Source organism: Myxocyprinus asiaticus, chromosome 9 (genome assembly GCF_019703515.2).
Source record: "Myxocyprinus asiaticus isolate MX2 ecotype Aquarium Trade chromosome 9, UBuf_Myxa_2, whole genome shotgun sequence".
Lineage (NCBI taxonomy): Eukaryota > Metazoa > Chordata > Actinopteri > Cypriniformes > Catostomidae > Myxocyprinus > Myxocyprinus asiaticus.
The window spans coordinates 15,816,576-15,841,472 of NC_059352.1; the positions used below are offsets into that span (position 1 = coordinate 15,816,576).

Consider the following 24,897-nt stretch of genomic DNA (forward strand, 5'->3'; position numbering starts at 1 on the left):
AGTACTCAAGACTGTATTATCAAGACATTGCTTCTTAAGTACTGGAGTGATAGCAACTGTTTTTAGTCTAAGCGGTACCTGGCCAGTAGCAAGAGGCCTATTAATCATATTGGTGATAGGTGAAATGAGAGTAGACAAGGACTTTTTAAAGTGATGTGTGTTTGTAATGGATCAAGTTGGCAGGAGGAAGAGTTTGATTTACCAATCAGATATTCAACCAAGGATGTGTTGGTAGTTGAAAAGGTCATGATGGGGTGGACTAAAGGTGCAGGAGAAAATTCTGAGAGAGCAGAGAGAGAGAAAGCCTGATAAATATTATACATTTTATCTAAAAAAAGATTTGAAAAGATTCACACGTCTTCTTTTTTTTAATTTTTTTTTTTTTTCAGAGGAAGCTGTATCACCAGAGAACACATCTGGTGTGATGTAGATAAGAACTTGAGGTCAAATGCAGAAGACCGCATTGACTAGCACTACAACTAATTACCCTTTTGAATTGAGTATTTAGCTTTGTGTGTGTGTTGACATCGTTGGCCTATTCAGAAGACAAAATGAAGCCATATTTAATCATCAGATTTGTACTTTAACATATAATTTCCACTGCAGAGCATCCTGCACATCCTGTGCATGTTTGTAATGTAAAAATACAAGAGATGCTTGGCAAAAAAATAAATAAATAAATAAATCGTATGTTACCAGTATTTAGTTTTTTTAAGGTCACCAACATTTAAAAATACAGTTTTTACTCCGGAACAATTGAATGGGACTTTGCGTTCTGGGGATTTTTTTTTTTTTTTTCATTTTCGGTTTTCATTTTCGTTCTTTAGTTGAAACGCTTTTAGTCCCTGCTCAGGAATATATCTTATGTTTTTTATTTTTTTGGAAACACAATGTCTTAAGTAATGCCCAGCTGTTCTTTTATAATGAGAACATATTGTGGGCTTGAATCCCTCGGACTAGATCCTCACAAGGTTCTCATTTTTAATAACATGAATCACCTCTAACTCAAATTAAATTCTGTTAAACTCTGGTGTGGAATGGCTTGATAACTTCTGTCCTCCACAAAATGCAAAAATGTTATAATGAGCCATATGCAGTTGTTTTTTTATAATCAACATGAGCAGATTATTGGAGTGATCCAGCAGGGTGACCAGTATGAACAACGAAGAGTCAGAGCTGCAATCAATTGAGAGTTTAATTAAAACTAATCGTTCTTGACATTTTAAAGTCAGAAGTCAGCAAACAGGTTGCTGATGAGTTCAAGGAGCTAACTAACTTAACATGAAAAGTAATTTGTAATCATATGCATATGCAAAACCAGTTTACATAATCTATACAGAATTTATAAGATTCTTAAACATTCACACAGATGCACACAAACATCTTATGCGGGCGGCTTATACAATCATAAAGAATAATCAAACGTAAGATTAGCAAAAAATAAAAATAAAAAACTAGTGTTCTCAGGTTAAGAATCTCTAAAAATGATTCTTGATTATTGTTGATTCAGCTTGATTGTATAATATAATTCACAAAGCAATCTATTTATTTTTATTTATGCAAGATTACAAAACACTAATCAGAAAGAAAGAAAAAATAGAGAGGGAACAATACCATTTTAAGATATATTCATAAACCCAGATTTAATCTGTTATCAAAGTACATTTAAAACCCTCTTTTATTTAGCCTCACCACAAGTAACACAAAAAAATGAACAAGAAACAAATCACATCAGCGTCACCTTTTCCATTTATTCCTGACTACAAGCTATATGCTGATATCTATTTCATGCACTCCATGGAGCTGAAAAAAATGTTTTTGCTTCCATTGTCCAATAAAGACCTTCATAGATCGTCACATATTTTTTTAGCTTCTTCAAAGGTTAAAGGGTTACTTCCTGAAAGATTTATGTTGTCTTGTTCACATGGAGTGAGACTCTTTGTAAGCCTTTCTTTGGAGAACTGTAGGACCTCATTGAAATGAAATGCTAAGCTAACATGATCCCACACATAATATATATGTCCGGAAACAGGTTCAATCTCTGCTAGTTTTTTTTCTTTATTCAGTTGCAATTGGAATGCAAGGTTATCAGAAATGGCTTGTGCTCCCCAGATAATTGTATCATTCCTGTATTCCACAAATGGGTTGGATTCAATAACTGGGAATTTCTCGAACTTCGCATTGTCCACAGGACTGTGAACAAGAACAACGTACATGATCTCCTGGGAGTAAAACATGGTCTTGTATTCCCTGAGAACTGGGTCTTGTCCTCCACACATCTGATTCTTGTACGTTTCCATCAGTTCTGTCAGAGGAAACGTGAAACGAAAGTTGCCATATCGTGATTTCTTAATATGGAATGCAGGTGATGTAGTGAATTTACTCAGGAATGACTCCTGCCTATCTATTTGTTCTTGGGTTCTGTTTTTAAACTTCATCTCTAGATAACGCTCCTCAGCTTCTGTTATACTCTTTTCATCAATCTTCAGGCTCCACCACGAGAACTTATACTCATCACCATGAGCCTTGAATCCTTCTGACTCCAAGATTTTCTCACGGTTTTCATTATTAGTGACATGAGTCAACTCTGAGATGTGAAATTCAACGGGGGTTGGATATTTTATGTCTTTTTTTGACAGATACTGAAGAATTTTAATGTCTTTTTTGCCAAGTTTGTGTAATTCACAGAGTAGTGAATCATTCTTCGGAAGCTTGACACTCAGATCTTCTATACTTATGTGTCGTTCATGACTGAATTCTATTTTTCTGCGTTCATTTATTCTCACATGGAAGACATCCTGGGAAGATATTGCAACAATACAATATGTTGGTTGTTCTTTTAGAACAGTTTGCAATTTTACTTTTATGTGTTATTATCCTAACAAAACAAAAATACTGTACAATACTGTAAAATGATAACTATAAAATGATAACATAGCTCTATAAAGTACATTCAAAACAACACTTACATACCATATGTTATTTGTAATAAAATAAATAGAGTAGGCTCCCATTTAATAAATTATTTCAATATGCTTAGTGTTGCTGATTTTTACCATCCAGTTTTAACTGCAACTGACAGTGAGATAGAAATCGTTGCTTACTTACATCATTTGCAGGTTGATTTCTGTTTGCCATTTTGTGAGGTTTAATCTACCAAGCAAGTGTGATTCTTCCACCCTGTAGCCTATGTGGATTGAGGAAAAAGCGAAGCCAGTAAAAGGCTCTGCAGGGTTTTGAAGTCTTATATGTACTGCCATGCCAGTGAGGGCAGGGCTCTAAGAAACGCTCCTAGCTGCTCTTGTTTTTCAACAGAAACAAAACTTAACCTGAGCCAACTGTCTCTTATACAATCCAGTATCTATCATAGATATGTTAAGAACAGCTTACCTAAAATAGAGACTTTGATGAAGAACTAAAAAAAAATAAAAAAATAACCTTTAAAAAAAAGGCCATCATCACCAGTCTTGCTCTGTCTTACCTGCTTTTGATTTCTGTTTGGGAGCACTGTCTCTAGGAAACGCTCTTAGCTGCTTTTGTTTTTCAACAGAAACAAAACTTAACCTGAGCCAATTGTCTCTTATACAATCACACATGAAGCTCTTGCATGTACTGTTCTGATGTTAATGTCATTGCAAATGAAAACATGCACTGTAAAAAGCAGTGTTGTAGTACTCGAGATCGGTCTTGGTCTCTAGACCACTTTTTGAAGGTCACCGGTCTCGTCTCGGAATCGACCACATTTTTACTTGGTCTTGTCTCTGCCTCAGACAAACAGGACTCGGGATTTTATTTCAAGACCGGTCAAGACCGGTCAAGACCACAACTGCGGGGATATCACTAAATTGCCTGTGCATTGTCTGATTTATTTGTTAACATCATTACTGTGATTGGATGTAAAACTTTCTGCTTCAAATGCAAGCAATAACTTTACTCATGTCTTATTTAAAATTTTTGTTTTGTTACTGTTAACAGCTGTCACGGCTCCCCGCACCCCTTCACACACACTCCAAGAAAGTGAAAGTGGGAGACAGAAGAAGAAACTGTGGCTATCTGAGGGATGTCATCCAAATCTTCTGTAATACAATTTGGCTACCTAAACCAGTGTTTCCCAACCACTGTCCCCACTAGTGTGCCATGAAATATTGTCAGGTGTGCCATGGAAAATGATCAAATTCCTCAATATAAATAAACACTGTTTATTTTTCGGTATTTTAATGCAGGCATAGAGACGGTAGAAGAGTTTTAAAGTTGCCAATTCAGTATATTTTCCATAACAAAGTATTTTATGCAACCAGTTTAAATATTTTGTCCATCATAACATTATTGTTCTAACAAACTCTAGTCCGCTGTCAAACGCAACTCCTCATATGCCCACAAAATGATGCTTCATCATCACACTTGTAGTAAAAACATTCAGTCGGTGAACCGAATGAATGAATACAACAGGTGTATTGTTTTACTCAAAGACTAAAAGCTGTTTATTTGTGCACAGCATAGTTATAGATGTTATGAACAGATGTGGCTTACTTGTCGCATTTCTCTCATGAAACATACAAAGAATATGAGAAACTGTTACTAAAAGCAAATTCTCCTGTTTTAAACAAGTCCAAAAACACCGTGATACGATGTGTAGATTCTGAGATACTATAATCTTCACAAAGCGCGTTTGACATCTGAACTGGTGAATGGTGGCCGGGCGGCTGCTCCCGGGTCCTAGTGCCTGCTGGATAAAACCTCTGTCAATTCCACTTATGTTTTTTTTTTCTCTCTCTCTCTCTCTCTCTCTATCAACCCAGTGCGACTTATAGTCAGGTGCGACTTTATTTCTGGAAAATACAGTAAATAAATAAATAATAAAAAAATTATTTGCTGTGCCGTTGCAAGAATTACAAATCTACAAACTGGAAAAGACACAAATTTGTTGGTTTTTCATAATCCAATCAGCAATCTTGGCATCTGTGACCTCATTATACAGCATACAGTACCTATGTTACTTGCGTTTTTTATATAGCCGAATTTTCAAACATTACAAGTTCACGTTACTATGTCAGACAGAAAACATGGACAAGTTCTTGAAAGGAAAACTACTGATGATAGTTATGTGGGATAGTGGTGTGCCATGGGATTTTTTAATTGTAAAAAGTGTGCCGTGGCAGAAAAATAGTTGGAAAACACTGACCTAAACCAAAAAGAGTTCATCTGCAAAAAGCGTCCGAAAGAAAACACACAGCAATATGTAAATTCTGCAAAATGCGATGCTTACCGAGACGGCTGGGTTCATGTCAAACTTTTATCGGCACTTAGAAAGGAAGCATAAAGAAACGTAAGCGATACGTAGGCGGTAAGTGATGCTAGCAAAGCTAGCTAGCTAACATTAGCAATCTGCCTCTTGCTGCATTCCATTCAATTCGGAAAGTTGGATTTTCCAACTTCCTACGGGGAAAAGTGCCACTTGAAGTCGTAAATACAACTTGGAAAGTCGTGCGGAACTTATCAACTCCGAGATGCAGGTGCTTGACATCACACAATCTTGTCGGCACTCAGGAAGATGTACAAAATAAGTGAAAACATTCACTTTTATTAAATAATATTGATAAATTAGTAAAAGTTCCTACATTACATGATATTAAAGCTTGTTTAACAAACGTTATCAGAGTAGAAGGTGTTCAAAACATGATAAATTATTCTCTTTTTTGATAATCGTACACATGCAGCACAAATACTAGCGTTGCAGATTGTTTATGAATTGGGTTGCTAGTCTCTGGTGACAGTCAAACACCTGCTAAGCTAACAGGAGCGTTGCAATTTTGTTTCCTTTAACGTCATCTTCCGAGCATCTGGCATTGGAATGCCTTTAGTCTGAGATTGGAGATATCAAGTGGAATATCCCACATCCGATTTGAATGGAACACAGCATCTGGACCTAAACTCACCTTCACCCCTCACCCAAAGAGATTTAGCAAACATTAGTTATATTAGCTACCTATTTATTTACTGTTTTTTAGGGCGCTTAGTTTCAGTTGCTTGCCAGCTATTTGCCACCTAGCTAGGTGCGCAAGCTACCTAATTTAGTTAACATACATTGAGGGATGTAGATAATGCAGTGTTAACTTTGTGAAAGAATGAGGGAACAGGACATGTAGTGACAAATTGTTGTTCCCAAGTTAAGTTTTTGCTTGTGATAAACAATGACCAGACAGGCCACATAAAGCTATATAGCTAACAGTGGCGATTTCTCAGCGCCAGCAAAGCCTTCTCTGCTGGTGTAACATGCATAATAAATACATATTTTTTCATCCTTTCATTCTCATTGACCTTTTTGCCTATGTATTTTCAATCACTTTCCACTCCTAATTAATCCACAAACGAATAGCAAAAAACAAAAAATTTATCCAATCAAAATGTATTCCTCGATGCTTACAAGCAAAGTGTGACAACTGTTTCACAAATCGCATGTCCGAAGCCATGCTCCTTAGCCGAAGCAGTGCGTGAGTCTGAGCTCCACCCCTCAGGCCTTCAGAATTTCCACAGGATCCCTCAACAGTGTAAGTGAGACATCTAAAGTCAGACTGTCAGATTCATCAGCCAATCAGATTGATCTATTTGTTCTTGTGGGTGTGGTCTTTAGGATATGTCCCAGTCCGGCCTTCTAGCTGGCCTCGAGTGACGCAATCACACTTTAAGTGATGTATGTAACTTGAAAGTGAAGAGTGCGAGATCTTGCTGAAGAGTCGGCTGTCATCACTGCTGGTATTGCCGTTGAGAAAGAGATCCTTATGGATTTAAAAACCTAAGATGTTCTGCATGATTGTGCGGTTGATTAATTAAACAGGTAAGGAGGACTGATTTTCACTTCAAGCAAACTGGTAAGTGCTTTTTGCATTGTTATAACAACATCAGGAGTTTTCTAAGTGTAAATTAGGCTGCTTGAGCATTCAGTGTCGGATCAAGTTTTGAAAAGTAATCGTGTACCCTGACGAAACAAAATTTATTGCAAGGAAAATTTAAATCGCAAATATTATTAGAGAGCTTTTTCTTGGTATTAGACCTCCTTGGTTCTGGCTTTCGTGCGTGGACGTGTTTTTAAAATTTCAATTGGTTGACTGCCACATAATGTATGATACGGCGTCTTATTCATTGTGAAACTGTGTTTTCTTAATGGCATGAATCACACTGAAGACTTAAAATGCACGGGCCGCAGCTGAAATCAAAAGGCATTTCAGCCAAATCTACTACTACTACTAGCTAATGTATATAAAGTTACATTACATCAATGTTAGCTAAAGTCAGCTCCAACATAAATGCTACATGCCGCGGTAATGCTCCCTCACTTGGGTGAGAGCTAGAGATGTGACAGCAGAGAGTGGAGACCGAGTAATGCGCCTCCACTTATATGAAAAATTTACATTTTAAATAGGCTGCTTTGCTTATGTTTGGCATTCTTTGTTCTATTTTCTAGATTTAGCTATGTGGTTAGCAAATTGCACACATTTATACAAGGCTTGTTGTTGGTTCAAAAACAACCAAAAACTTACTATATTGTTTAAGAAAAGACTTAGAGACTTAAAGAAAAGTGAAGACTTAAGTACTGAATAATTGTTTGATATATTGTGTACTTAATGATGGTTTCTAGGGGAAGAGTCATCCAGAAAACCTGATGCGATGCACAAAATTCTTTGTATTTTGTATGCTCACAGAAAACAAAAGAAAATTCACACACACAAAATTCACCTCTGCAATGCCTTTTGATTATTTTATCAATACATTTCTCATGGTACACTGATACATACATACACACACACATATGGCAAAAAAAGAGGTGAATGAAGAGGAATCTTCATTTGTTTTTTGTGGGTGATTTTATGGGAATGTGGATCTTTCAGATCAATTTGAGGAGTGCCTATGGTTTGCATGTTCCACATTTTATCATATGTGTGTCATGCAGTGTGGGACTCACACTGGTCTGGTCTTGGTCTCGACTCGGTCTTGCCCTGCCTTGGTCTTGGTCTTGACTTGGTCTCGGTTTAGGTGGTCTTGACTACAACACTGGTAAAAAGTGGTAACCTGCAATTGTTACTTAATGAGTTATTTCTCCCTGATCTAACCCTTAAAAATGTTATTTGTTGGTGTAACTTACTATATTTAGGTTGATTCAATTAGCAATATTTTTTACTTGAATAAAACCACATGAAGCATGATGCTGTAATGAGGTAAACTTGAATACAAATATAAATAAATTCTAAAGACATCAAAACTGTCTACATTATTTTCTTTTAACATTATGAACAATAACATTTCCAAGACAAAAATCCATGTATGTTTTCATTTGACACCTTGTTTTGAGAGCAGGGATAATCCATGAAGAAATCTTAGAATTTAAACTGAAAAAAAAATAAAAATAAAAATAAAATAGTTAAGTTTCAATAATGGAAGATTCTGACAAAATGATGAAAACAGAAAATGCAGCTCAGTCAGAATGAGGACAGTGGAACATCCCAAAATACCATCTAGTGGCAAAGCTGTGTGAAAAAAACAAAAACAAAATATAAACATATGAATATTAATGTCATTTGATTTACAGTTGAAGTCAGAAGTTTACATACAATTAGGTTGAAGTCATTAAACACTCTGAAGTTAACTGTTCCTTTAAGCAGCTTGTAAAATTCCAGAAAATGATGTCAAGCCTTTAGGCAATTAGCCAATTAGCTTCTGATAGACTAATTGGCTAATTTGAGTCAATTGGAGGTGTACCTGTGGATGTATTTTAAGGCCTACCTTCAAACTCAGTGCCTCTTCGTTTGACATCATGGGAAAATCAAAAGAAATCAGCCAAGACCTCAGAAAGAACAAATTGTGGACCCCCACAAGTCTGGTTCATCCTTGGGAGCAATTTCCAAATGCCTGTAGGTACCACGTTCATCTGTACAAACAATAGTACGCATGTATAAACACCATGGGATCACTCAGCCATCATACCGCTCAGGAAGGAGACGGATTCTGTCTCCTAGAGATGAATGTGGTTTGGTGCGGAAAGTGCAAATCAGTCCCAGAACAACAGCAAAGGACCTTGTGAAGTTGTTGGAGGAAACGGGTAGACAAGTATCTGTATCCACAGTGAAACGAGTCTTATATCGACAAGGAAGAAGCCACTGCTCCAAACGCCATGAAAAAGCCAGACTACGGTTTGCAATGGGGACAAAGATCTTACTCTTTGGAGAAATGTCCTCTGGTCTAATGAAACAAAAATTGAACTGTTTGGCTATAATGACCATCGCTATGTTTGGAGGAAAATGGGTGAGGCTCGCAAACCGAATAACACTATCTCAACCCCATAAATGTTCAAACCAAACCTATTGATCAGATCTGTGAATCAGAATATCTGTGGCAGAGCGTAGCCAGCCTTTGTCTGAGTGTGACACAGTTAGCATAATAGAGAATGTTTAGTTTTAAGTGTAAGAATTTTAGTAAGAAGCATATTTGTGAAATTACAAGATGAAATTTTAATTAAGAAAAACAACTTAACTGTTCATGTTGATGCATGTGTTTTGTGACCTGTGCCATAGAATTACATAACATAGTTACAATTGCTCTTTTAAAAAAAGTCTTCATGTGAGAGTAAAACCTGCTTCTTATAGTGAATACATTTACCGTTCCTCTATTTTACAAATTACATTGTCTGATTGACAGTATTCAAAGAAAGAATTTTATCAAATATAAGATCAGTCTCATTCACGGAATGAATGAGATGGACAAAGTGCAAAAAATGCAGACCACCTTCAGTTGGCGAACCACAAATGATCAGAAGGCTATGTGTACTTTCTTTATGCTTATCATGAACTGATGTGTTGTTTGCTAAAAGTAAACAATCTTCATGGTACGTCCCATTTTATTAAACTCTCATGGGATATGGTAAATTTACACCTCACAATGTTCAACGTAATCTTTGGCAGACTCGTCACATACTTTCGCTTCAGGGCAAAAGTCAGCCTCTCTGGTAATTTGACAGGAACCCTCACTGGAGAAACAGCCATGGTCACCAGTGTTCAGAAAATGTTCTGTATCTGGCGACCTATCCACACTCAGGAAAATTCATAGCCCTTTTAAATCTTTCACTTAACAGACCAACTGAATTATAAATATCGCTCAAAACATCTGTCAGCCGTAAACCAACGGTCAACCACACCCTAACTAACAGACACACCTACCCAACAACTATCCTTATCCATCAATCTATTTTTTTGAGTTGCCACCCTACATACTACTATTGTAACAGCAGTTATCTCTTCTTTAAGATTTGTTTGATTTTTTTCACAACAAGTGAGGCTAGCTTTACAAACTTTAGGACCGCAAATGAAGTGAAATTCAAGGCTAACATTATCCCACATACTTTTACTCAGGAACAGGGACTAAAAATGAAGTGTTTTTCATTTCAGTTAATTCGCTCTTTTCCAATTGGTAACCGGTTTTTTTTAAAATGAAAATACTGTACTCTGTGCTAAGGGTGGGTGATGTACAGGTTCAGTTTTACCTGAAGAAAATTAAGGGACTTGGTTTGGAAAAACATGCTTAAAACTTAAAACAAAATAAGCGATGATAAGCAATTCCCATTTTCCCCATGTGGCGGAATTATCAGCATAAAATCATGACAAGCAAAATATACACTCACTGAGCACTCTGTTAGGAACACTTCTGCTGTTGTAGCCCATCCGAATCAAGGTTCGACATGTTGTGCATTCTGAGATGCTATTCTGCTCACTACAATTGTACAGAGTGGTTACCTGAGTTACCATAGCCTTTCTGTCTGCTCGAACCAGTCTGGCCATTCTCTGTTGACCTCTCTAATCAACAAGGCATTTCCGTCCTCAGAACTGCCGCTCACTGGATGTTTTTTGTTTTTGGCACCATTCTAAATAAACTCTAAAGACTGATGTGCGTGAAAATTCCAGGAGATCAGCAGTTACAGAAATACTCAAAACAGTCCGTCTGGCACCAACAATCATGCCACAGTCAAAAATAATTTCCCCATTCTGATGGTTGATGAGAACATTATCTGAAGCTCCTGGCCCTAATCGAAATAATTTTATGCATTGCACTGCTGCCACACAATTGGCTGATTATAAAATCGCATGAATAAAGAGTACAGGTCTTCCTAATAAAGTGCTTAGTGAGTGTACAGTAGCCTATTTAAAATAACGTCTTTTTAATAAATGTATTCTTACAGTTTTCTTTACAATTGGTTATGTGGTTTTCTCAATACCTAGTATACATTTTCAAAACTCTTCATACTATCAACACAGCATCAGTGTTTGTAGACTGAACTGTGGACAATTCAGAGGAAGGTGTATCGCTAAAGAACACACAGTATTTAGCTTTTTTGTGTGTGTGTTGACATTGTTGGCCTATTCAGAACAGTCCAAATGAAGCCATATTTAATCATCAGATTTGTGTTTTGTTGACATATACACTACCGGTCAAATGTTTTGAAACACTTGACTGAAATGTTTCTCATGATCTTAAAAATCTCTTGATCTGAAGGTGTATTGAATGTTAAATGTTTGAAATTAGTTTTGTACACAAAAATATAATTGTGCCACCATATTAATTTATTTCATTATAAAACTAAAATGTAATAAATATAAAAAAGTTTATTTATTTATTTTATTTTTTTAAACAATTTTATTGATTCCAAAAATAAAACATACAAACACAACATAAAAAATGGAACCAATTATTAACATTATTAATTAATTAACATTAAGAATTAAGAATTCTGTGGAGGCAAGGCATAGATCTAGTAGGGTCGGAGACGAATAATAAAATATCATCTGCGTAAAGCAGAAGCTTATGTGCCACACCTCCCGCCATCATCCCTGGAAAATCATCCTCTTTTCTTATCACAGCTGCTAATGGTTCCAGGGCAAGACAGAACAAAAATGGGGAACAAGGGCAACCCTGCCGGGTGCCCCTATCCAGTGTAAAATAATCTGAAATTAATCCATTTGTTTGTACCGCCGCTACCGGGTCTCTATAAAGTAACTTAATCCATCCAATAAAAGTATTCCCGAACCCGTTTATTTCCAAAATCTTAAAAAGATAATCCCATTCTACCATATCAAACGCATTTCGGCGTCAAGTGAGATGGCAGCGACCGGAGACTGATCATTCGCTGCTGACCACATGATATTGATGAGACGCCTGATGTTATTAGAAGAGCTGTGGCCCTGAATAAACCCCACCTGATCTATATGTGTAAGAGATGTCATAACTTTACTTAATCGGTTGCCAAAATTTTTGCCAAAATTTTTACATCTAACTGGATCAGGGAAATTGGACGGTAACTCTTACACTCGCATGGATCTTTGTCCTTTTTAAGAATCAGACTGATCCGGGCTTGTGTCATGGTTGGAGGAAGCTTTCCATTCTTTAATGATTCTGTATAAACTTCTAACAAATGTGGAGCCAGTTCTGTAGCATAAGATCTAAAAAATTCAGCGGCAAAGCCGTCTGACCCAGGTGCCTTGCCTGTAGGTAAGGACTTAATTACCTCATCAAGCTCCTCCAAGGATATCTCAGAATCAAGAGAATTTTTTTGCTCAGTCGTCAATTTAGGGAGAACTAATGGTTCCACAAAGTTTCTAATATCTTCGTAAGTAGACAAAGACGTGGAATTGTAAAGATCAATATAGAACTCTTTAAAGGCATTATTAATATCAATGGCTGAGGTAAAAATTTCACAACCAGCAGATTTCACTGAGGGAATGGTAGACAAAGACACTCTCTGCTTTATATATCTAGCCAAAAGTTTTCCTGCTTTGTCACCCGACTCAAAGTATAACTGTCTTGCCCTGAATAACCAAAATTCCACTTTCCGCAACAAAATAGTATTATATCTATATTTCAGTTGGGTCAATTCTCTGAGGCCATCAGATGACATTCGGCGCTTCAGCTCTGCTACGGCACTTTTAATAGTCCCTTCCAAATCCATGAGTTCTCGTGCTTTAGATTTTTTGATGAATGAGGCATACTGTATGATCCGACCCCTAAGAACAGCCTTAAGTGCCTCCCAAGCCAAGGCCACCGAGGATACTGAGGAACAGTTGGTCTCCATATAAATACTGATTTCAGTCTTTAACATTTGTTGGAAATCAGGATTTTGCAAAAGGGATACATTAAAGTGCCAACTATATGATTTCTTTTTCTCTGTATGTAGCAACATCACTAAACTCACCAGAGCATGATCTGAGACTAAGATATTTCCAATTGAGCAATCAACAACAGATAGAATGGGGGATTTAGAAATTTAAAAAAAATCTATTCTAGAATAAATTTTATGAACTGATGAAAAAAATGTATAATCCTTACCAGATGGGTTCAAAGGTCGCCAGATATCTACAAGACCAAGATTTTTACACATCTTGTGAAGTGTCACTGTTGCTCTAGGGGGCTTACACACTTTGGCTTCACTATGATCAAGGATTGAGTCCATCAGTAAATTAAGTCTCCTCAAAATATTATAGGACTATGTGCTTCTGCACAGGTTTTGTGAGGCAAAATTACATCACAGAAAATACTCTGTAAAACAAACTCCAGCCAATAGGCAGAATAAACACAAAGAATGTGTAGATTCATTCGCAAAACTGTCTTGAAGTTGTGTTCCTCCACAAAACAAACTCCAGCTGATATAAAGCCGTTCAGTTTCCTCGGACAGACAGACAATTGTTCAGTGAGCCGGCTGTTATGAGTTCAGCAGATGATGTAATCATTCTAATGTCCCTTAAAAATACTCCACAAAAACAAACTCCCGCCAACAGGAGGTGTAAGCAACAAAAATGATCAGATTCATCCACAGCTGACCCGGTGGAGTATTATTCCACAAAACAAACTCTAGGCGGAGCCAGCACATAAAGAAACAAAACAGGCATCCCGGTTCCTCGGATGATCAAGTGTGTATTGAGCCAAATTCACTCGGAGGCCGCCTAAAAAAAATACATTATGACTTACTCAGTCCAACAACTTTATAAAAGACGTCCTTTATGTGAGCATGTAAATATTTTGCAGTCATCCATAGTGTCCATTAACAATCTGGCCGGGAACTTCTGTGTAAAAGTGATCTTCCATCAATGCAAAGGTTTCTTGGAGTGTCATGCCACAAACAAACTCCAGTCGCCAGGCGGAGCCAACGCATAAAGAAACAAAAATGGCACCCAGCTTCCTCAGACAATTGAGGCACTGAACATTGAACTCACATAAGAAACACCCAATGGTTTACTCACCCATAGTTTGTATGAAGGCCAGTGCCTTTTTGGGGCATAAAAATACTTTGCTGCTATCCTTGGTGTCTATTCTCAGTTTGGCTGGAAACGTCAGTGCAAAAGCGATCTTCCGTTGATGTAAGAGTTTCTTACATTTCTTTAACCAATCGCGTTTCTCTCTTGTCGCATTCGCAAAGTCCGGGAAGAAGAAAATACTGTGATTCTTCCAAGAAAGCTTTCCTTTGCTCCTCGCCTGGCGCAACACGAGTTCTTTATCGGATGATCTCAGAAATCTGGCCAGAATCGATCGGGGCCTGTCTCCCCCAGCAGATCCACGAGCCGGGACTATGAGCTCGCTCGATTTCCAGCTTATGGCCTGCCATGTCGAGCAGTCTCGGGAAGAGCTCTTCCAGGAATTTCACCATATCTCTGCTCTCTTCATGCTCAGGAATTCCAAATATTCGTATGTTATTCCTTCAGTTCATATTTTCGAAATGTTCAACTTTTCCCAAAATGTGTTCCAAGTCTATTTTGGATGCGGGCGGATTAGCAGATAATTCCCTTTCCGATAATTCCAGATAATCAATTTGTTTTTCAACTTCTGTTACTCTTGTGACCAATTCAGAGAATTTTGTTTCCACCGCCGTAATTGATCGACGTATTACAGCGAGATCATCCAAATCAGCAACAACCTTCGTCAGCATCACCGAGATGTTGGACATTTGACGCTGGATTTCATCTCCCGACGTGCCTTCCAAATCGAGTCCCCGGCTTGCAGTCCCGTCAGAGGCCTCAGCCTGAACAAGTAAGTGTCTTTTAATGTCTCCAGAGTCTGAGGATTTTGACTTCTTTGCCATGTTTACCTCAAAGCATAAATATGTAATTGGATATATCGAATCTCACCAGTTATAACATGAAAATAATTAAAAAAACAGCAAAGTGCGCAGAGCTAGCCGCTCACACGTCCGCTCCTCGCATGGCATCACGTGACCCCCAAAATAAAAAAGTTTTTGAAATTGATGTCTTGGACCAAATAATAAAGAAAAGCAGCCAATAAGTGCCCAACATAAATGGAAACTCCTTCAATACTGTTTAAAAAGCATCCCAGGGTGATACCTCAAGAAGTTGGTTGAGAAAATGTCAAGAGTACATGTCTGCAAATTCTAGGCAAAGGGTGACTACTGACTACTAAGATGCTAAAATATAACACAGTTTTGATTTATTTTGGATTTTGTTTAGTCACAACATAATTCTCATAGTTCCATTTATGTTATTCCATAGTTTTGATGACTTTACTATTATTCTAAAATGTGAAGAAAAAAAAAAAAAAAAAAAAAAAATTCTAATAAAGAATAAGTGTTTCAAAACTTTTGACCGGTAGTGTAACTTGCACTGCAGAGCATCCTGCACATCCTGTGCATGTTTGTAAAAATCCAAGAGATGCTTGGCAAAAAATAAATAAGTCATATGTTACCAGTATTTAATGTTTTTAAGGTTTTTGTGTTATGAACAACAATCTGTGTTTGCGGGCTGAGAATGTTTGTGATGTTTTAATACAACGAGCTGATTTTGAGACATGTATGAAGTGTTTTGGCAGCGTTAGTAAATTTTGGAAGAGAAATTAAGTGATGTGTCAAGTTGCAATAACATACAGTGCATCCGGAAAGTATTCACAGCGCTTCACTTTTTCCACATTTTGTTATGTTACAGCCTTATTCCAAAATGGATTAAATTCATTATTTTCCTCAAAATTCTACAAACAATACCCCATAATGACAACGTGAAAGAAGTTTGTTTGAAATCTTTACAAATTTATAAAAAATAAAAAATAAATAAAAAAAAATCACATGTACATAAGTATTCACACCCTTTGCCATGACACTCAAAATTGAGCTCAGGTGCATCCTGTTTCCACTCATCATCCTTGAGATGTTTCTACAACTTGATTGGAGTCCACCTGTGGTAAATTCAGTTGATTGGACATGATTTGCAAAGGCACACACCTGTCTATATAAGGTCCCACAGTTAACAGTGCATGTCAGAGCACAAACAAAGCCATGAAGTCCAAGGAATTGTCTGTAGACCTCCGAGACAGGATTGTATCGAGGCACAGATCTGGGGAAGGGTACAGAAAAATTTCTGCAGCATTGAAGGTCCCAATGAGCACAGTGGCCTCCATCATCCGTAAATGGAAGAAGTTTGGAACCACCAGGACTCTTCCTAGAGCTGGCCGCCTAGCCAAACTGAGCGATCGGGGAAGAAGGTCCTTAGTCAGGGAGGTGACCAAGAACCCGATGGTCACTCTGACAGAGCTCCAGCGTTTCTCTGTGGAGAGAGGAGAACCTTCCAGAAGAACAACCATCTCTGCAGCACTCCACCAATCAGGCCTGTATGGTAGAGTGGCCAGACCTGATTTAACATCTCTGGAGAGATCTGAAAATGGCTGTGCACTGACGCTCCCCATCCAACCTGATGGAGCTTGAGAGGTCCTGCAAAGAAGAATGGGAGAAATTGCCCAAAAATATGTGTGCCACGCTTGTAGCATCATACTCAAAAAGACTTGAGGCTGTAATTGGTGCCAAAGGTGCTTCAACAAAGTAATGAGCAAAGGCTGTGAATACTTATGTCCATGTGATTTCTTTTAGTTTTTTTATTTTTAATACATTTGCAAAGATTTCAAACAAACTTATTTCACGTTGTCATTATGGGGTATTGTTTGTAGAATTTTGAGGAAAATAATGAATTTAATCCATTTTGGAATAAGGCTGTAACATAACAAAATGTGGAAAAAGTGAAGTGCTGTGAATACTTCCCGGATGCACTGTATGTGTCAAGATGTAATATTAAATAAATCAAAGCACAAGCTTATGTTCTACTAAAATGAGAGAAGCCTAATTTTTGGGGCAATAGAAAGTGTATTCTGAAAATGTACAGTAATAAACCATTTAGGCTTTGGTTTCATGAAAAAAAATTATCGGAACGAAATTAACCAGTTACCGACATTTAAAAATTATGTTTTTACTCCAGAACAATTGAAAGGAACTTTGTTCCCGTTTCGGTTACATTCTGGAAAATTTTTTGTTCATTTTCGTTCAGTTGGAACGTTTTTAATCTCTGCTCAGGAATATCTCATATGTTTTGTTTTCTTTGGAAACACAATGTCTTAAGTAATGCTCAGCTTTTATAATGAGAATATATCATGGGCTTGAATACCTCGGACTAGATCCTCACAAGGTTCTCATTTTTAGTAACATGAGTCACCTCTAACTCAAATAAAATTCTAATAAATTCTGGTGTGAAATGGGTCGATAACTTCTGTTCTCCACAAAACTCCATTTTATTATGAGCCATATGTTTTTTTTTTTTTTATAATCAACATGAGCAGATTATTGGAGTGATCCAGCAGGGAGAACAGTATGGACAACGAAGAGTCAGAGCTGCAAACAGGTTGCTGATGAGTTCAAGGAGCTAACTAACTTAAAATGCAAAATCATTTGTAATTATATTATTCAGAGTGAAAAATCTTTTTGGAGACCAATTTCTTTAACTTCCTGCATTGGAAAGATTCAGGAGAGATTTGTATTGAAGAAACTTATGCCAACAGCTTTGAAAGAATGCAAAAACCAGTACGCATATCTGCCTAAACATAGTACAGCAAATGCTCTGGTTAAAAACACACACATGGCTAAGGGAGACAGATTCACATCAGCCAAATATGATCTGAGTGCTATTGGCAGACATGTCAAAAGCATTTGATTGAGTTGAACATGCAAAGCTATTTCAGCATTTAACAACACTTAACCTCTGTCCACAGCTGTTGACTTGGTTGCACAGTTACACAACAGGAAGATGACAAAGAGTGGTTGAAAATGGCAAATGCAGTTCTTGGAAAGCTGTGACATCAGGGGTGCCCCAAGGTGGAGTTGTTTCACCATACCTTTTCCTACTTCACATGTCAACTCATGATGTGATTTTCAGTGATACGCTAGAGACAGTCTATGCTGAAGATATTGGGATATCTCGAGCTATTAAGTTAAAAGACATTGGGAGTGATAACAAAATGGAAATGGAGGCACAGGCTCTGGAGACTTGGGCAAAAGATAATAATATGCTTCTCAACTGTAAAAAGTTTGTTGAAATAAGGATATGCTTAGCAAAAAATCCTCCTCTGCTGGCACCACTCAGATTTGGGTGGTCAGGAGGTACCTGTGGTATTACAGTCAAAATACTTGGGGTATCACCTTGACATGCGTGTGTGAAAAAAGCGTCTCTGCGTCTCCACTTGTTAACGTACTGGCAAAACATGGAGCCTCTGCTGATGACCGGGCCAGTGTCCAGGGGCTCTTGACTACCAGGGGCCCGGGGGGGGGGGGGGCCTGGGCTGCTAGGTCTCGTGTCCCATCAACCTTGAAAACAAATGTTTATATATGCTTAAAGGTGCAGTATGTAAGATTCAGAAACCCTTGTTATTAATGACACCTGTGGCCGTTAAGTGAACTGCAGCCAGCTACCTGTTGCTCGTGCTCATGCACACACTCCATCGACCAAAACAATGACGTAAAGTACAAAGAGACAACGTGATTCACTGACATCATGCTGACAGATGAGGTAGCATAATTAAAATTACACAGTTATGATTGTTTCACTACAAACTTTGAGACTGTATATTATATTTGACTCTCCAGTGCTTGAACAGGGCTAAAACAAAGTGTAGATATAGGTCTGGCTATGCGAGACTGTAGTTTGAAGTAATCACTTTTCTTTGCATGATACATTGACTGCATTTATACGATAGCCTAGGTCGGCATTAGCTAGCTAGCCTACTTTATCAATAGCTGTTAGCTAAATTTGGTGGATGATGACAGTAGCTGTATATAAAATAGACTGTACATTATAAATATGTTGACACAATTCAGTATTGCATCACAACTGTCATTTTGATATATTGATGCGCTATTGTTTTATAATAATAGAATGTATATATTTTCTGTATAACCAAGTTATGTTACACTAATGAATGGGTCTTTTTGCATTATCTTGAACATTGTGTAGCATTCATTTCATGTGTTATTGTAGTTTAGCTAAAATTACACAGATCAATTCTTATGGCACTATATTTCACATGCTTTGCAGTTATGTAAGCTTACCTGTCCTATAAGAAGAATGCCAATTCAGGGTCGGTTTTGATCCCCAAAACCGAATGAAGGTCCCTCCAGGAATCAAATGCCCTGCCGAAGTTCACTCTAGTTTTCACAATAACTAGAACTTAACAACTTAACTAGATGGGATTCTGTAGATAAATATTTTATTTATTATGTTTTATTGTTTTTTTGCTTACTCGGGAGTTTGTGTAGGAGTCGGTGTTGTGCTGGGAGCCGGACATTTGCTGGATTCCATCTCTAAAATAATGTTACCTAGTGTTGCAGTTGGTTGTAGCTGTTGAATAGCGGAAGGTAAACTATTACTGTCTTAGGCAAGTCTCTCAGGAGCGCACATCCTTTGGATCGCTCCCTTCGCATGAAAATCAGTTTACAGGCTTTAATAGGCAACCTAGGAAGTATGGAAAGGGCAAATTTTTTAAGTTGCCTTACAAGCCGTTCACACATTGGCAAAAAAAAGGGCGACTATTATGTGGAAATTGTTACATATTGCACCTTTAAATATGTGGGCACCAGAGCTTATACAAGGCCCCCTCAACAGGTCCCTGTGATAATGAGGGCCCCAACCCTCTTATAGGAACCTTTTGCCTTCCTGTTTCCAATTACATTTTTGGAGAAACTCTTTAATCTTATAACACCAGACTTATCATATTTGACACATGACTTTCTAAAGCCTCTACATCATTACGAGGTGTATGAGATGTCTACTGTCTCCTGGTGAAAGTTTCCATGCTCTTCTGGAAGAATTGTAACATAATTTCCAAAATAGCTACCTTCATGTTTTGATGCACTCATCTTTTTTTATGTGAAATCTTTGCTGATTTGGGTAAAGTAAAATGAACAATAATGTTTATATTGTTACTGATATTTCATTAGTATTTATTGAATTCAAGCAACATGTGCTAAAAATTTCATTATTTTCTGACTATTATTTCATGTTTAGTTTCATATGGTTAAGCTTTATTCTTTGTATAAAAGGGCTGTCGAACAAAAACGTTTATTATACTATTCATTGCTATAACTGCATGTTTGCCTTACATTACAAAAAATTCAATAAAACTTGGCTTAGGTGGTTGGAAAAAAGAAAATATTGATGTTTTACTTTGTGTGGTTCAAAAGTATTGATTAAACTAGATACGAAAAGTTTGAGACAAACTATAATGTTGGTCTGACAACACCTTGTCTGAAAGCTTTAAATGCTTTAAGTTAGAAGTTTTTACAGTTTTTATAGTAAGAAATTAAGAAAGAAAGAAGATTAAGGGGCTTGTGTGTACGTTTTGAGAGCTGAACTTTGAAATTACAAACATTCCAAAACAGACTCGTAGCTCATTTAAACATGCTGTCAGTGTAATGTAGTCTAGGAGATTTTTGGACACTTTGAAAAGGCTTAAATTATGCCTTTGCAGGGCTTTTCAATGGAAGCTTGATAATGGTAGCCAAACTTTAGGGTCGTTCCAAACAAAAATTCCCCAAAAATGACCAAATGACCACTATTTTTGAGCCCCACGCTTTCGGAGGGTACTACTCTCCACACAATGGAGGGTAAAGTCTTTGAAGGATATAGGGTGTAGAGATGATAATCACTTCTGAATGGAATGCACCCCATCATTCAGATGAGTTGAAAAGATTTAGCAGCGTGAGCCAGAACTGCCTGAACTCTTTGCCAAATTTCACCAAACCCTTCACCAATGTTGAGAACTCTATCTCTAAAAATGATTATTGATTATTGTTGATTCAGCTTGATTATATAATAATAATTAACAAAGCAAAGGATTGTTCTCTTCGGAAAGTCGACGTCCAGAGAACATCGACATTCAAAAGGAAAACAATGAAGGCTTGAATCCGAGCACTGACATCGCCTGCCAGCCCTTGACACAGGTGCATGCAAAGCAATACCAAACAATTCTCTTTAAAGTATAACAAAGTTTATTGATGCAGTAATATCAATTACTAATCAATACAATGCAGTCAATAAACTTCCAATTTCCAACTACAAACTAAACAGTAACATGATTAGATATGGTAACAAATAAGCCTATGATACACGAGAGGAAGGTATATGTGTGTGTGTGTCTGTGTGTGTGTGTGTGTGTGGATAGGTGTGTGCGTGTGTGTGTGTGTAAGGAGTGTGTCAAAATGGTGGACGTGGCTCTCGTGGAGAGTATGTCACGCAAGGGTTCCGGCCAGAGAATATGGCCGTGAATGTTGGCGGAGAGAGACTGGTTAATGGCGTCTGCCCATTTAGCGCGTGTCTCAGCTTGTACGATAACTTAGGGACAAAGCTGAGCTTTATTGCCAAGTTATCTACTCTACAAATGTGTATGCGGGTATGTTTGTGAGGGGTCGGTGTGTTTGTGGTTAGTACGAGAGAGAGAGAGAACAGAGTGACTGCACCGAAGCTGGTTATCGTAATCATGGGAGAGAAAGCAACTGTTAGTTTATCACTCAGAGACACGGTGAACAGCTCATAATCCGTCAGCCGCAGTCTTTGGTTCTTTAAATGATAAACTTAGTGTGCCGGTCTCACCCGCGATGGCAGAAATACACAACAGTCCAACATGGTTGGATGACAACACAGCAAATCTCATCTGTGGTAACAGTACGTTATAGTAATACCTTGAATATTATTAGCAGCAATGAGCGGACTCAGTGGTCCGTAAACTGTATAAGCAATAGCCTTCAAACACAAAAATAAGACACTATAATAATCTATCTCTGCCCAGATGTAAACCTCTTACTTGAATTGCATGAGGATGTGGGTAGAATGTGTGTTCGTCCGTCGTTTGACTCCGACTTGGTTCCTCGAAGCTCGGGTGATGACGGGAGGCTGTTTTCTCGCTCTGTTGGCGGGCGGCAGAGAAAACAGTGAACGACTTGGTTGAAGAGGGAAGGGAAATCTTCTTTCTACACTTCTGCAGGCAAATGTGTGAAGACACGGATTTCTCTGCGGTCTCCTTCGGATCCATTAGTGTGCTCGGTGGAACACGGAGAAATCTCAACTCGTCCAGTGAGATGGAGGTTGTATGGCCAAAGTTTCAGGTACGTACATTACTTCCTTGGGCAACCAGGCTACACCTGGGAGCAGCAGGGCTGCAACTAGACACGGCACATACTGTTGCTGGAAGCAAAGCTTAGAAAGCTCTCCGAGGTTTTTATGCTCTCAATGACGTCATGGTTGGGGGCACGTTCTGTCGTGCGCTTCATCCAATAGTTCAGAGTTGAGAGTTGAGAGATCAATCCTTCAGAATCTCACGAGTAGGTGTAAAGTGAGCATGGCTTCATGGGGTCTGTAGTCTGTTTTGGACTCTGTTTGATTTTGGCACGATTGTCATGGAACTGGCTACAGACCAGGCATCCTTTGACATAGGACTGGGTGTCGTGGGCCATCGATGGCCAATAAACGACTTGCTGGAGGGTCTTGAGGTTGGCCTTGTAACCCTGGTGGCTTCCAACAGGGGAGTAGTGAGTGTGGGCTAGCATCACTCCCCTATGATCGGTTGGGACAACCCAGCGAGCTGGTCCCTGGTCAGTTTGGGTATAGACCAGCAAACTTTTCTCCAGTTTAAAATGTGGCTGGTTGCGAAGGAGAGCATGTAGCTCCTCTGACTCACATGGTGGGGTTTACATTTACATTTATGCATTTAGCAGACACTTTTATACAAAGTGACTTACAGTGCATTCAAGGTATTCATTTTATCAGTTTCCTGGGAATCAAACCCAAGATCTTGGCAATGCTAGCACCATGCTCTACCAGTTAAGCTACAGGAACATCATTGTGCCTGAGAACAGATGAAAAACATAGGCCTAAGTCAATTAAATGCTTGTGCAGAATTTTATTATGGACACTGAAATGATAAAAATACAGCTGGTGAAACTGGGAGGTATTCTTGTTTCACTGCCTGTACCTCCCCTCTCCCACTGTCAGAGCACTCCTTCCTTTCTAAACTCTTTTTCCACTCTCTGATGCAAACCCCTCCCGCCTCCTCTGAGACCCTCCCCCTCTGTGATGATAACCAGCCCCTCCTTCTCTGGCTCTATGTCTTCCTCCACGGTGGCTGACACCCCCAGAAATATCCCAGTTTCCCTTAAAGTTCCTCTCCTGCCAGTGTCCATAATGTCGTCCTGAGCCACGACTACCACGCTTCCATCCTCTACTCATACGTTCCCTTTCCTGTTAAATTGTCTGAGTAACCTCTTTTGAAATATCCACTTTTTGTTGGCTCTCATCATGTCCACAGTCTGTAGAAACAGGTTTTTCTTCACTGGTCAAAGGCTGCCTGAGCTGTGCTGCATTATCATTGAGTTCACATGCCTCTCCTTGTGCTGCACTTTCTACTTGTGATGTGTTGTTCAGTGGGGTAGAGTTGACATAACTGATCTTTTCTGAAGATTGTGAGAACTTGTCGCAGCGTGCCACCCCTGGTGTACGTATTATGTGGTGTGCTGATCCACCTTTTCCACCTCCTCTTCCTCTACAACCTCTCTTGAAGTCAACTTGTTGCCTTCTATCATGACTGGACTGACGCTGTGACTGGCCTGCAGTGTGATGACTCTGAGAGGCTAGGGTTGCATTGGTGGTATTTAGGGATGAGGAAGGGAGTTAAGGACTAGATTTGAGAGGCCCCTTGTGTTGCAGTGTTTGCTACCCGCTGCCGGACGGTTTGGATGGTTGGGTCTTGTTCCTGCGTGGTGATCAGATATGCATCACCGGGTCTGCAGGCCTTCTCGCCTTTCTTTTGCATGCTGACGGGTGATTGCATTTACTGCACATTTTTGGGTAATTGGAAGCCACTCGTCTCGGAACTCCCAAGCCGTGCCCTGTTCCGTGCCTAGCTTGGCGAGGCGGTCGGCTTCATCATTACCATCTTTGTCAGGACTGGAGATTTGGGAATGACCTTTTACCAGTACACTGTCATTCCCAAGTCGGTCGCAAGCCAGGAAGAGTTCCAAGTGCTTGACTTCCTTGTTTCTCGCATTCCTCATGCCGTTCTCTTTCCATGTGGGAAAGTGAGAGATAAAACTATGATGGGAGCAGCAGAGTGGTGACAAGTAAGGATTCTGGGCTTGGTTGCCCATCACAGACACAGTGTTGGCATTCAGGGTGACCCCACAGTCATGGGAATCTCTCGAGAAGATTGGCTGGAAATAATGAGTTTCCGAAGCGCATTTCTCTGATCCTCTGTTGTTAAAGCATCTGCTTTGGCAAGCTGCTCATTGATCTCGGCCTCAAAGACAACATAGGGTTCCTCTGGTGAGGAACAGGTTCTGTTGTCACCAGGGGTTGTGTCTCCGGGTTGAGTAACAAGAGAGTATACGACCATGTCATCTCTGGTGCCCAGGGTAGCTCTGCAGATTGACCATCCAGGTTGTCGTCCCTGGCTAGTGATGGAGGTAATTCTGCTATCACTGGCAGAGTCAGTTCGAAATCATGAAATGAGTTATCAACCAACATTCCTAGCGGTCACCGCATCATCACCTGAATT

General features: G+C 38.8%; 1 protein-coding gene across 1 annotated transcript; it reads right to left on the reverse strand.

The window, feature by feature from the left end:
- Positions 1–1,103: 1,103 nt before the first annotated feature.
- LOC127446257 (uncharacterized) lies at positions 1,104–3,380 on the reverse strand. Its single transcript, XM_051707018.1, has 2 exons — positions 3,109–3,380; positions 1,104–2,798 (listed from the first exon to the last, which is right to left on the reverse strand). The coding sequence occupies exons 1-2, from the start codon at positions 3,136–3,138 to the stop codon at positions 1,845–1,847; spliced, it is 984 nt and encodes a 327-aa protein (XP_051562978.1). The 5' UTR covers positions 3,139–3,380; the 3' UTR covers positions 1,104–1,844.
- Between the last annotated feature and the right edge of the window lie 21,517 nt (positions 3,381–24,897).